At 59.6% G+C, this 14,359-nt stretch overlaps 1 protein-coding gene across 2 annotated transcripts; it reads left to right on the top strand.

Annotated features, from left to right (window-relative positions):
• The first annotated feature begins 1,612 nt into the window (after window positions 1–1,612).
• On the top strand, window positions 1,613–11,927 carry LOC107160206 (colony stimulating factor 2 receptor subunit alpha). Of its 2 annotated transcripts, XM_048784643.1 has the most exons (12): window positions 1,613–2,450; window positions 3,227–3,334; window positions 4,685–4,830; window positions 5,514–5,637; window positions 5,719–5,848; window positions 5,947–6,128; window positions 6,989–7,122; window positions 7,417–7,449; window positions 8,018–8,153; window positions 10,355–10,451; window positions 11,195–11,276; window positions 11,682–11,927. In XM_048784643.1, the coding sequence occupies exons 2-12, from the start codon at window positions 3,316–3,318 to the stop codon at window positions 11,757–11,759; spliced, it is 1,161 nt and encodes a 386-aa protein (XP_048640600.1). In that variant the 5' UTR covers window positions 1,613–2,450; window positions 3,227–3,315; the 3' UTR covers window positions 11,760–11,927. The 2 variants fall into 2 exon arrangements, with proteins under 2 accessions (XP_048640600.1, XP_015362348.1); XM_015506862.2 differs by lacking the exon at window positions 1,613–2,450 and having other exon boundaries at window positions 3,221–3,334.
• Window positions 11,928–14,359: the final 2,432 nt, after the last annotated feature.

Genomic DNA, 14,359 nt, shown 5'->3' with positions numbered 1-14,359 from the left:
AGGCCGGGAGGCAGGGAGGCCGGGAGGCCTGGAGGCCGGGAGGCCGGGAGGCCGGGATCCCAGGGTGGCGGGGCGAGGAGGTCCCTTGGCTCCGTGGACTTGCCAACTGCCACGTCCCCTCTGTGCACTTTGTGGCTCTGGCTGAGGGTCAGCGTGGAGCTGAGGGTGGGCGATGGGGACGGCAGGTGAAGGGACGGGGACGGCCGGGAGTGGCCGGGAGGAGTGCCACCGGCGCCTGGGCTCTGCACTCTGAGGTCCGCCTCAGATGAGGAGAGGGACCGGGCGGCGCTGGGAGGTGTCATCTGGGGACACTGACGTGTCTGTCCAGTAAGTCGCCCAAGGCCAGCCTCAGGTGGTCACCTGCAGACCCCGGGAGCCCAGGTCCAAGGGCCCGTGCTGGGTCTTCTCATCTGCTGTGATCCAGGGACCCCATCTGCTCTTGAGCCAGGGCCAGAAGGAGGGACAGTGGGGTGACAGCTGTTGGCACCTCTTCTGTGACTATGACCACGTGCCCGAGACGGGCTGCTTCACAGGGCAGAGAGGTTCAGCTGGGTCCGGGCTGGCACGGGCTTCCTTCTCTGTCCCGCTGTGCTGGACGGGACAGTTGGCGGGCAGCAGGTGCCCCCGTGGCCAGAGGTGCACGCCGAAATGTCCCCATTGAAGGACATGGCCCTGGGTCATGAGACGCTCTGGCGGCGACAGCTGAGACGGTTTCGTGGGACCCGGTGGCATCCCCAGAGACTGAGGTCCCCGGGACGTCACCGAGGGTCCGGCCGCCCGTCCACCCCGAGTCACCTGCATCCTGTATTCCAGGACAGGGACCAGAGGGGACACACCATGCCCAGCCCACAGCCAGAGTGGCCGCCGGAGGCCGAACATCCTCCGATGCCCACCCTTCAAGGTCCCACCCCGGAAATCCCCAGAGACAGGGGAAAGGTGGTTTCGGGGTCTCCAGGGTCGCGGGGTCTTCCAGGTCAAGTTGCAGCCGGTTGCTGCTCTTTCTGCGTCTGGACTCCGCGGCGTCATAGAGGAAGGGGAAGCTCCGTGACAGGGGAGGAGAATGGGGAAGCCTGCGGCCGGTGACAGAGTTCCGCCATGTGTCAACGGCTTCCGAGAAGGTGCCCGGCTCCCGGCACCTGCTGAGGCTCCAACCCTGGGGCGATGGCCTCCGCTGCCGCCCAGCCGGGGGGATTGCTGGCCGGTCGCCTGCGTCCAGGAGACGGCTTAAGAGAAAAAGGAGCAGAAGTTCTGCCGAAGTGTCACCCCAGGTGTCCCTGGGACACCCTGGAGGGACAGCAGCCCGTGTCCAGAGGGACAGAGCCCGGCCATCGACCATGGTCTTCCCCGGGAAGAAGGAGGCCTCCTTAGGAGGCCGGGACGGGGATCTCGGCTGAGCCAGGCTGAGCTCTGCCTGGGGACCTCACTCGGTCCTTGTCCTGGACGGTGTCCCCAGCTGGGGTGGACACGGCCACCTCCAGCGACGGGTGAATCTGCCAAGGTCCAGGGAGAAGGGGCCTCGGGGTGCGGAGCAGGACGCTGAGCCTCTCCCTTCGTGGAGGACGCGGTGGGCGGGTCGAGAGGGCGGGCCTGGACGCTGAGGGTCAGCTGGGCTGCAGGGAGGGTCTGCTGAGGGAGTGACCAGGGTGGTGGCTCCTGGGGAGCTGGGAGGTCCCCCCGGTGCATGCAGATGACCACGTGGACAGCAAAGCGGTCTCCTCCAGGGCAGAAGCCCCCAGAGGAGCGCCCCAGCTCCAGGGTCCAGGTGGTCAGCTGAAGGGGGGACCTACGGGATCCAGCCCCAGGGTGTCTGGGAGGGAGAAGCCGCCCGTGAGCCGGGACAGGAGCTGGACACCGGGGTCAGCAGGGGGAGGGGCAGCGGAGCAGGGTGACGTGGAGGGCGGAGGGACAGACAGAGCTCTCCAAGGGCGTCCAGCAGCTGCACCCTGAGCCAGGCCAGCCTCTGGCCGCCCGGTCCACCTTGCAGTCTGCCCACGAGCCGCCCTGCCACCGGCTGCTCTCCCTCCGCCGTGAGCGTGTGTGCGGCTGACAGTCCCGTCCCCGGGGTCACCCACTTGTTCCCCTTTTCTCTTTCAGTTACTCTTTTCTATATGATGAAACTCAAAAAAAAAAAAAAAAAAAAGAGAGGGTCACGGGCGTCGGCCGGGGTGTGGGTGCAGGGCTGGGCGCAGACGCTGGGTCAGGCTGGACAGCGGCTCCTGCTGACCCCGGGGGCCCCTCTGCATGGAGGGGCAGGGCCTGGGGTCCGGCCACCCTGGGGGCTGACGCTTTCCCGTGGTTCGTACCCCGGGTGCTGAGCCACCGGGCCTCGTCCCCAGCCCCTTTAGGTCTTCATTTATTTAAATTTTGAGACAGGGTCTTGCTGAGTTGCTGAGGCTGGCCTCCAATTTCCAATCCTCCTGCCTCAGCCTCCTGAGTCCCCGGGATTACAGGTGCGCCTCACCGTGCCCAGTCGGCATCCGTAGTTTTTATTTAATATTTTATTTGAAAACTGAGCAATTTTACACGTTTTCTCTCTGAAAAATGGGCCGAGTCTTCTCTCTGGATTATTCTGTGAAATAAAATCACAATTTTTTGGTACCAGGGATGGACCTCCTGGACCCTGGACCCCTGAGCCCCGTCCCCAGCCCTATTTTGCATTTGATTGAGGGACAGGGTCTCCCTGAGCTGCTTAGGGCCTCCCTTTGGTGGAGGCTGGCTTTGAACCCTCGATCCTCCTGCCTCAGCCTCCCAGTTTGGATCCCGTAGGATTTCTTTCACTTTGTCTTGTGCGAAGGGGAAAATCCTTTAAAACCTGAAAAATCTAAAGAAAAGCTGGGGTCCTCGGGGCTCCCAGGTCCGCCTGGACGTGGAGCCTCGGGCCAGACCAGGGCGGCGGAGGGATACCAAGGAGGCAGGAGCCCCACCCAGTGAGCTCGCCCTGACCTTTGCTATTTCTGCTTCCTGGAAAGAGGATGCTGAGGAAAGGAGAAGCCACCCACCCGGGAGGGACACAGAGTACTGTCCCCAGAGACCTCCACGACCCGACCCCACGTGGGCAGGGGATGATGCTCCCACACACCGTCTGCGATCAGCCGTGACCTGAGTTTTCGCTCTTTCTGTTACTGTGACAAACAACCCGAGGAAAATCAACTTAGCACTAAAAAAACAAACAAACAAACAAATCAGAGTGCAGCACGTTCCTCACCCTGCGGCTTTGTCTCCCCAGTGCTCTGCGCTCCCTCGGGCGGCCCCGAGAGCCTGCTGCTGGCCGTCTGCGTCCTTGTCCTCTCCGCGTGGCCGGGACAGTCCTCCCTCATGACCCAGGAGCTGACGGGTGAGTGCGGGGACGTGACTGTCCCTTTGCCTTGGGCTCCCGTTTAGGTGTCTGGGCATGCAGCTTCATCTGTCCCCTACCTGCCTTGGTGACCTGGTGACCCCTAGCGGCAGCCCAGTCGCGGGTGCTGCAGGGTTTGGAAAGATGGACGGGGAGGACGTCCCCACCTCTGGCCAGTAGGTGGGGCTGGTGGCCTTCGGATCCCCCGCCCGGACCCGGCTGCAAAAGGAGGGGTCAGCGACCCGCTGGGTGGACACCTACCCCTTGGGGACACTTTATCATGAGGCCGGGTTCCCACTTCCTCACCTGAGTGGCTTTTGCAGAACCCGAGGGTGAGGGGGGTCTGTCCAGCTGCGCCTGGGCAACAGGACACACATCCAGGCAGGGTCAAGGAACAGGAGGCCACCGAGCCCTGCCTGCCCACCCTCGAGACTTAGGAGATGCCCCAGAGCACGAGGGAGCAAGACCAGGCACAGATTGTGCGAACTGAGGGGTGGGGTGGCCCGTGGCCAGTGGCCAGCACTGACAGGACCCCACCTGCAGCGACCAGCCCAGGATCCAGCTGTTGCCCGGTCAGACCTGCAGGGACCCCTGTGGCCGGGTGGTGCCTGTCCGTGACTATGACAGAGGACCTGAGCCCGGGTCGCTCATGGGGGACAGAAGGTTGACGGAGCCGCGGGCTCCGGAGGCCGAGAGATGCAGCGTCCAGGGCGGCCATCAGAATTCCAAGATGGTGCCCGGGCGCGGCGCATCCAAGAGAGGGGACAATAGCCCACGAACCCAGTGACCCAGTGACCCTTCATGCCCAAGTGGATCAATCCACTCATGAGGGTGCAGTTTGGAGGTGCCATCGGGTCCTCCTCGAAGGCCTCACGGTGTCCCCTGCGAGGGGTGGGCAGCCATCCTTGATCGCAGATGCCTCCACAGGTCAGAGGGTCCTTCCCAGGGGTGGACCTGCCTCAGGGGACATCAGAGGGTCCTTCCCAGGGGTGACCTGCTCCAGGGAGGTCAGGGGTCCTTCCCAGGGGTGACCTGCTCCAGGGAGGTGGCCGAGGGGCCTCTGTTCCATCAGGTCCTCTTGGTGTCCTCCCTATTTGGAGGGGACTCTTTGAGATCAGCATGTCCCAGCCGGTCACTGAGCCGCTGTCCTGCGCTGGCTTCCTTCTGGGGACTTCTGCTGACCTCTAGGGGAGGGCAGGGAGGTCCAGGGCGAGGGGACGCCTGAGGACATGGCAGTGTCCAGGCCTGGGAACCAGCCCTGGCCGTGGTCACCTGGCAGGCGCAGAGTGTGTGCGCGGGGGCGGGGGGACGTGGGGCAAGGTCACTCTGACTCGTGGGCATCCCCTGCAGATGCGCCATCGCCGTCGTCGCCCACCCCCGGCCTGGACCTGGAGTTTGACCCGCGGACGATGACGCTCCGTTGGAACTGCCAGGAAAACGCCACCCGCGCCACGTGCCGCCTGAGTCACAGGGAAATGGGGGACATTAAAGTTAATGTGAGGAGGCCACGAGGGGCTCGGGTGGGAGCCTCGTGGGCCCCTGGCTTGGGTGGGCGGTGGTCAGGGCACCCCCTGCAGGTGGGTGGTGGTTAGGGGACCCCTGCAGGTGGGTGGTGGTCAGGGGCGCCCCCTGCAGGTGGGTGGTGGTCACGGGCATCTCCTGCAGGTGGGTGGAGGTTAGTGGCACCCACTGCAGGTGAGTGGTGGTCAGGGGGTCACCTGCAGGTGGGCGGTGGTTAGCAGAGCTCCCCTGCAGGTGGGTAATGGTTAGGGGCACCCCCTGCAGGTGGGTGGTGGTTACGAGTGCCCCCTGCAGGTGGGTGGTGGTCAGGGGACCCCTGCAGGTGGGTAATGGTTAGGGGCACCCCCTGCAGGTGAGTGGTGGTTAGCTGCACCCCCTGCAGGTGGGTGGTGGTCAGGGGAGCCCCCTGCAGGTGGGAGATGGTCAGGGGCATCCCCTGCAGGTGGGTGGTGGTCAGGGGGCCCCCTGCAGCCAAGAACCCCGGCTTCTTGGTGGACCTAATCCTGAGCAAGGAACCGAGGAGTCGGCTTTGAGGGAAGACCAAGCGGACCTCCTGTCCGGGTTCCCCAGGAGGAGGCAGAAGGGCGTCCCGGGTGCAGGGGCGACACACCCCAGGGAGGCCCCACGACAGGGGACTTCAATTGCCATCTTCGATTAGGCGGAGGCCGAGTCCTGCCAGTGCACCTTTACCAGGGTCGCCCTGCACGGAGGCGCCACGCTGAAGGTCAGCACCACCGTGGACGGGGCCCCGGTGCAGGAGGAGCTGCCCTTCAGCAACCCAGGTGGGCAGACCGCGTGGGGACCCCCCTGTCCCCCATGCCGCCACCCTGGAGAGAAAAATGACACCGACCCCCTTTTCCCAGGTGCAGAGGGCACCGCCGCTCGGAACTTCTCGTGCGCCATCTACAACGCAGCCTTCATGAACTGCACCTGGGCCCCCGGCCCTGCGGCCCCCAGCGACGTCCAGTATTCTCTGTACATGCGACAGTTGAAGTAAGCACCGATGTCGTCTGCAGGATCGTGGCGGGACGCCAGGACGGCAGGGAAAAAAATGCCAATTTCTTTTTTCTTTCTTTCTTTTCTTTCTTGAGAGCTAACAGTGAAAGTAATGAAACCGAATGTCCCCATTACACACCAGACTCGGGGACCCACAGGGGCTGCCACCTGCGAGACATCTCCAAGTTGAAATACAGAACTTTCTTCCTGGTGAACGGGACCAGCTGGGGGACCGAGATCCAGTTCTTTGATTTGATTCTGTCCACAAGGGAGATGGGTGAGGGCAGAGCCTGGGGTTGGTCTGGCCGTGGGGTGGCTTAGAAATCTAGAGAAATATGGAGGCAAAGTTGTCACCAGATTGGGGTCCCTTCCTCTGCCAGAAGGAGGCCTCCATGGAGCCCTTGGGGCTCTTGAGTTGATGTCCCCAGAAAGGAACTGAGGCTACTTGGATCCAGGATAGGGAGGGAGAAATTGTTCTCACGTTCATCCTTGAGGGTCATCCAAGCCTGACTTTTTTTTCCCCCCCAGATTTTGTATTGGTGAATTAGAGTGGCACCTATAGGTGGGATTAACTGCTACATATTCATACATGCACATGACACAATGACAAAATTTGGCCAATGTCCCTCCGCGGCACTTGCTCGACCCTCTCCTCCCCCCCGCTATGGACGTCCCTTTGATTTTTAAGGAGATTCCTTCTTTCGAACCTAATTGGGAAATGTCCGTCAGGTTCACAGGAACACTTGCTCCCTGTTCATATCTGAAAAATAGGCTCAGATGCCACCAAAGGCCACCATATGCCTCCTTCTCTAACCATGGGGGAGACTGGACACCTTCCCACAGATGGCAAGTGGTCATCTGTCTACCTTAAACCTCACCCTGACCTTCACTCCAATCCTAACCTAACTTTACGCCCGAACCCCAACCCTGACCCTGACCCTGACCCTGACTCCCGCAGCCACCTTACTGGCCCCTGGGGATGAGCTCGGAGCCCCCGGGGGTCCTCAGGACCACCCCCCAGAACTCCAGGTGTTGACCATCGGTGGTGGGCAGGCGGCGCTCGGCCTCCCCTCCCTGGCGGGGAGGTGACAGGGGCGCAGCTCACTCGGGTACCGAGGTGCCCGACTGTCCCCACAGAGCAGATCAGTCCCCCGGACAATATCAGCGTCCAGTGCAACGCGTCTCACTGCGTCCTCCAGTGGAACCAGCCCAGGACCAAGACCTACCTGACCTACCTGGACTTCCAGTATCAGCTGGGCATCCGGACACAGGTCAGCGCCCACGGGATATGACGTGGGCGGGGACCGTGACCCTAGGAACTTCAGGAGGTCCAGCAGGGGCTATGGACAGGGGCATCGTGCGTGGACCACCAGCCGAGGGGGGCGCTGGGTAGCCAGCTGTGGGGACAGTGACAACCTTGGGAATGGGGAAGACGTGGAGAGGCAGAGCAAGATCAGAATGGCCAAGACCTTTGATACCCCCGAGTCCACCCAGATACGAGGAGGACAGTCAGCCTCTGTGAAAGCCCTTGAAAGTGTCCAACCGTCCACCTTCCTCTGTCCTAGAACACCGAAAGAGCCCGCGGTGACAATTCAGTGGTGAGTTGGACGTCCGCTGTCGTCGGCAAACTGGACCCTTTCTAAGAGCCAGCGTCCCCAGCGGTGGCCAGGATGGGTGGGATTCTGTGCCCAGATGTGTCCACAGAGCCCTCGAGTCCCCCGAGGGGACGGCACTCCCTGTAGCTCCCTCCAAAACACCTGGAAAGGTAGATCCCTCAAGTCCTTCTGTTCCGCATTTTGCAGTCCTCAGCACCACTGTGACCCCAGAGTCCTCTTCGGTGGTACAGACGTCCACTGTGGACCTGTCTGTCTCTGGGCTAGCTCCTTTGAGTCACTTGCCTGTCCATATTTAGAGGAAGGGAATCCATCCAGCTGTCGTTATTTGGGGGGGACCAATAATGGGTTGAATCTGCCCAAGGGGGACCCACAGATTCTGAGCGCTTTATTTCTCAATATGCTCCTCACGTGGGGGCGCCGTGGTCTGGAATCGGAGCGGAGTCCCCCTTCCTTCTGCGGTGTCCACGTCTGATGGACAGAGTGCGCTTGGAACCCCCCTTCTTTCCACGAGGCCGACGGCCCCAGCGCTAACTCTGTGTCCTCTCCAAAGATCAACGTCTCCGGGGAAGTGCACAACCTGTACCACCTGCCCAGCCCGGAGCCCAGAGGCCCTCACAGCCTGAGGATCAGAGCTGCGGACTCCCGCGGGGGACCCTGGGGTCACTGGAGCCGCCCCGTGGAGTTCGGTGAGCCCGGGGGCAGGGCGCACGGCCAGGGCGCGCTGCGTGCACGGGAGACCCCCGGGTGACCTCTGCCTGCTCCTAGGAGGTCCCTGGACCTGGCACAGACTCAGGGTGTCCAGTCACAGCTCCCCCCGCGACCCAAGAGGGGACTACTTAAGCCCCTCCTGCAGCCCAAGCCCTGCACCCGCCAGGATGCATCCGCGGGTCCCCCTCGGGGAAGTCACTCAGTCACCGCTGCGGGTCCCCAGGCAGGGGGGAAGGGTCTTGGGACTGGAGGAGCGAATGGGTGGCATGCGCGAGGCCATGGGTTCCATGTCCAGGGCTGCGACAGAAAACAGAAAAACAATCAGCTGGACGCAGCGGCCCACGCCGGGCATCCCAGTGGCTCGGGAGGCTGAGGCTGGAGGATCGCGAGTCGGAGGCCAGCCTCTGTAACTGAGTGAGGCCCTGAGCAACCTGGCAAGACCCTGTCCCTAAATAAAACCGACAGACAGGGAGGGGACAGGGCTCAGGGCTCGGGATAAGGGGCCCGGGGCTCAAGTGCTGGTTAGGAAAAAAAGATCTGACCACCCGCCTCCAGATATTGTCAGATATTAAAACATGTCACAGGGACGGTCGGTACCGCACTCGCCCCCCGTGGGTCCCAGCCAGAGCATAAATAATAATAATCACGACTACTGATAATAATAATCAATAGTAATAATAATAATTATATTACATGAATCATAATCAATAATAATGATTATTATATTATACGAATTATAATCAACGATGATCAATAATTATCATATGAATAATCAACGATAATAATGTTATCATATTATATGAATAATAATGAACTATAATGATTAATGATTATTATATTATATGAATTATCAACAATGGTTAATAATAATTATTATATGAATGATAATCAACAATGATCAATAAGTATTATTATATGAATGATAATCAGCAACAATAACTAATGATAATTATTATACTATACGAATAATCAACAAAATAATAAAAGTCATTGTATTGTATGAATAATCAACAGTAATTAATAATAATTTTTATTATATTATAGCATAATAATCAATGAGAATTAATAATAATCATTATGCTATATGAGTAATCAAAAATAATTAATAATAATAATTATATGAATAATCAACAATAATGATCAATAACTTCTATTATGTGAATAATAATCCATAATGATTAATAATTATCATTATATTATAGAAATGACAATTAACAAAATAATAGTAAATTAATAGTAATCATGTAGTAAATTAATAGTAATCATGATTATATGAATGATGATCAACAATAATAATTAATAACAATTATTATATGAATAATAATCAACAATAATAATTATTAGTATATGAATAGTAATCAACAACAATGATTATCATTAGTATATGAATATAATCAACTATAATAATTAATGATAATGATGATTATTATATGAATAATGATCAACAATAATAATAATCATATTATATGAATAACCAACAATATTAATAATAATCATTATGTTACATGAATAATAATCAACAATAATAATCAATAAAACTATTCTATTATATGAATAATAATTAATAATCATCATTATACTACATGAATAATAATCAACAACAATAATAAATAATAATTACTATATGAATAATCAGCAACAACGATTAATAATAATTATCATATGAATGATCAACAATAATCATTAATAATTATCATATATGAATAATAATCAACAGTACTAATTAGTAGTAATTATATCATATGAATAAGGATCCACAGTACTAATTAGTAATTATCATATATGAATAATCATCAGTGCTAATTAATAATAATTACATCACATGAATAATCAGCAGCAGCACTAATTAGTAATCATCATATCATATGAATAATGGTCAGCAGCACTAGTCGTGGTCATCGTCCCCCTACGTGGACATACACTAATGAGGACACACTATCGACTCACCTTGTGCAGAAGGGTCCACTTACCCACCTGCTCGCGTCCCGGTCACCCCGCTGGACGGTCCCCCTGGTGGCCGGGCTCGGGGAGGAAGGTCCCGCTCCGCAGACCCCGGGCCACCTGGGGACAGGTGGGGACCTCTGTCCTGGGTCCCCTCCCGCCCTGGCTGGGTGACCAGCCAGGCCCGAGGGCGCCTCTGGGCACCGCCGTGTCGGACAGCCGGGCCGTGTCCCCGCAGGCTCCCGGGGACAGGAGGGCGGCCTCCTGCACGTCTACCTGCTGGTGGTCCTGGGGACCCTCGTCTGCGCCCTGGTCCTCGGCTTCCTGCTCAACAGGTAACCGCTGAGGGGCAGGGGACCCGGGAGGGCAGGGATGGCTCTGAGCTGGCCTGTCCTCGGAGGGGACAGAGCCGGGTGCCAGGGAGTCTCGTGCCTGGACGTGGGGGACCGGAGGAGGACAGGGCACTGGAAACCACGTGACCAGAGAACGGGCACAGACGGGCGCTGCTGAGAGGCTCAGGGCTGGGCAGGGGACCCCGCGTAGGGGCCCTGGGCCTGGACAGGGGACCCCGCAGACGCGCTCTGCTGCTGATTGGCAGCTTGGGCTCCGCCTCCTTCGGCTTCAGGTCTCCGATTGGGGGCCTCCTGCACCCCAGACCTCCGGAGCTCAGGCCCCTGCCCGCAGTCGGGTCCACCCGGGGTGGACATGGTCAGCTGGGGGAGCGTGGCAGATGAGGTTTCAGGACCCACCAGGGTCTCAGGCGCTTCCCAGACGCCCCTGAAGGAAGCAGAAAGGAACAGAGGCACGAGTGGTGGGATGCAGGCACGGTGCGCTCCAGGCGCCCGGGCTGGTGGCCCGTCACTCCAGTCTCTGCCTCCGTCTCCGCGTGGCTTCTCCTCGGGTCTGTGTGACACTGTGTACTTCTGTGTCCCCAATGGTCCTGATTTCCTCCACTCTGTCCCCCTGTGGTTCCTGCTCTGGAGAGGTGGACCGAGGAGCCAGCAACAGGCGTCCTGATGGCCCGTGGGGAAAGCCGTGTGTCCCCGTCACCTCTCCCCCTTCCTCTCTGTGTCCCCAGGTCCCACGGGCTGCGCAGACTCTTCCCCCCGATCCCTCAAGTCAAAGACAAAGTGACCCCAAACGATCAAGTGGACCACCAGGTGCCTGCGAGGGGCAGAGGGTCCCCCCGGGAGGGAACGCAGGGGAACAGGTAGCCCGGGACGCTCTGTCCCCTCCCAGGGGGCCACGGGGATGGCACGGAGGTGGCTGGAATTCTGGGTCGGGGAAATGGGTGCAGGAGAGGGAGGCAGGGACAGAGACACAGAGGGACAGGGAGGGGGACACTCTCCAGCCCACTTCTGATCCAAGCCGCTTGTGGCCCCGGGGCCTTTGCACGTGACTTTGGTTCACTGGATTTCCCCATTCGTATGCTCGTCCCTCGGTGACCCTCACGTGTCCACCACGAGGTCCTACTGAAGCATCGCAGAGCCTCACCAGAGGACAAAGTGTCCCTCCCCGGGGGCTCGTGGACATCGGACGCTGACCGCCCTCCTTCTTTACCTCAGGTGGACTGGGCACACGTGACCACAGGAGCCGGCAAAGACGACCTCGAAGACGTCCTGACGGTGCAAGAAGTGAACTGAGCCGCAGGTGGGCACGGAGGGACCCGTCCACCCTCCGAGATGTCCGGAAGTTCTCCCTCCCGTCCTCCGTCGCCCGCGTACTGACCCTCGCTCGAGAAGTTTTCTATTTTTTTACTTTTTTTTTTTTTTTTTTTGGAAGAAAAAGATATTTTTCTGATATTTTGCAAAGATGTCCTACGAGTCCATCACCGGGTCCCCTCGGGAGTGACCACAGGGGGCGCTACCGGCATCCTCCGGGAGCACCTGACCCCTCCTTCAAGTCCCCAGGAGAGGGACCTCGCTGCGGGTGGCCCTGGGGCTGGGGGCTCCACCTCTGCAGGTGGACCGGGCGGCCAGAGGCTGGCCTGGTCAGGGTGCAGCTGCTGGACGCCCTTGGACTCGGGGCCGGGAGCTCTGTCCCTCCCTCCTCCGTCCACGTCACCCTGCTCCGCTGCCCCTCCCCCAACTGACCCCGGTGTCCAGCTCCTGTCCAGCTCACGGGCGGCTTCTCCCTCCCAGACACCCTGGGGCTGGTCATCTGGGCTCCCTGCAGAGAGCGTGGCCACCGAGGGCCCGCGTCACAGGAGGCCCGGTGTCCCCTGAGCCAGGGACCGTGACACACAGCAGCCCCCTGAGGTCACTCAGCTGAGAGACGGTCTCATGGCCAGGCCTGGGGCTGCACGGAGCTCTCTTCCCTGAGCGCCATGGTGGAGGGACATCTAGAATGGACAGTCCATCACGGTCAGGTCCCTGCTCCCTGGCCACGCCCAGGGTCTCCTTGGGGACAAAGACCTGGGAGCCAGATGGACAGGCAGGTGGCAAACTGGGTGTGACGCTGCCCTAGCCCAGGGCGGATCCAGGGCGCTGTCCCCTGAGGTCCTCCGGGGTGCGCAGTGGTCAGCTGGGCAGTCCCTGGTGCCCTGTGGTCAGTTACCCTTGGATTTTCTCCTTCTGGGGTCGACGACGGAACTTTCCAGCAACCTGGGTCCCCCTTGGCTCGCTGGCCGTCCCCAGCCGGGAGGAGGGGGCTTGGTGTCCAGTTCCCCGCACGACCCGCTGCCCAGTGCTCAAGTGTCCACTGAGAATCAGAGAATGAGGAGCCGAGAAAGAGGACAGGAGCCCAGGACGCTGGGCTGGGGACTGTCCACAGCCGCGGGGGCGTGGGCTGTGCATTTCTGTCCCACACCCCCAAGCCCTTGCTGGGTGCTGGCCCTTTAAGATTGCCATCAACCCCAGAGTGGCTGCCAGGTCCCAGGCACAGCTTCCAGAACCCAGGGCTGGCGGTGGGCTGGGGCGGGGGCTCCCGGGTCCCTTCCCGTCTCCAACAGCTGGGGTCCCTCTGGGCCTGGAGGGACACGGAATTTCCCCCTCCCCCATACATCAGGAATCCCCGGCCCTCCCCCCTGGGAACCGGGTCCTCTGCAGACGCCGGGTTCAGGGCGGGTTTGCACCAGCAGCCAGCGCAGGGGGAGGGTCACTCTCAGGCTCCTGGTGGCCCGGGTCCCCTGTGGAGTCCCAGGAATCCCTTTCTTCTGCTAATCCCCTGACCCTTGGGGGAGGCCAGCTGCAGTCCCCACCCCCCAGCCTGGCCCGGGCTGCCCAGAGTCTGCAGGACCCTCCCCCTGCCGGGCAGCCCTTGGGGGAGGGGACAGGGGTCGGGTGATTGGCATCTCCAAGGTCGGCTTCTCAGCGCAGGGAGGGGCCTGGGGCAGGGGGAGGGCAGCAGATTCCTGATTGACAGGCGCCAACCTGCCTCTGCAAGGGATTATGGGAAGAAACTGGGAGGCCGCTGTGGCCCGCTGCAGACTTCGGGGTTCGGGCTCTGGGGGTGGGGGCCTCTCCCAGGCCCTTCCCCTGGGGCCCTGGAAGGAAGTTCTGGAAGCACCAGGGATTTGGACCCAAAAGGCTGCATTTTGCACAAAACCTGGGATCTGCCCAAGAGGGTTTTTTTTTTTAATTTTTATTTTTTTGTCTCGTCCCTCTCCTGCCCCCTGCTGGCCGAGGCTGGTGTCTGCAGGAGGCCGTCCAGGAAGCCGAGGTCATTCTTCTTCTGCAAATTGACTAGTGTCCTCGGGACTGCTGTCCCCAGGGCCTACGGACTAGGGGCTCAGAGCCTTAGGGATCTGTCCTCTGCCAGCCCTGGAGGACAGAGGCTGGACCAGGGTCCCCGGCTGATCTCCCTGCCCAGCCTCCAGGGAGGCTCCTCCTGCCTCTCCAGCTCCTGGGCTCCAGGCGGCCCTGGGCTGGTGGCCCCTCACTCCCGTCTCTGCCTCCATCTCCACGGGGCTCCTCCTCTGGGTCTGTGTCCCCTCCTCTGTCCCTTGGGAGGACACGGCCATGGCACGAGGGCCCCCTGACCCAGGAGGAGCCCATCTCAGGACCCTGCACTGACCACCTCTGCAGAGACCCTGTCCCCACACCAGGTCCCACTCACAGGTGCTGGGGTCCAGCTGTGGACAGGGCCATCCTCTCCGTGGGCCCCTGAAGCCCCCCAAGTCTGTTTTCTGGGACCTGCTGCGCGTCTGGACGCGTTTTGGACGCTAGGGGTCAGCAGCGGGCTCCGCAAGTGCCGCTCAGCCTCCAGCGCGGAGGCTGGTGATTGACAGGGGCGGGGGGGGGGC

This window comes from Marmota marmota, unplaced genomic scaffold, assembly GCF_001458135.2.
Source record: "Marmota marmota marmota unplaced genomic scaffold, marMar, whole genome shotgun sequence".
Taxonomy (NCBI): domain Eukaryota; kingdom Metazoa; phylum Chordata; class Mammalia; order Rodentia; family Sciuridae; genus Marmota; species Marmota marmota.
The sequence above is the reverse complement of the archived record's forward strand: the minus strand, read 5'-3'. Positions and strand labels throughout refer to the sequence as shown.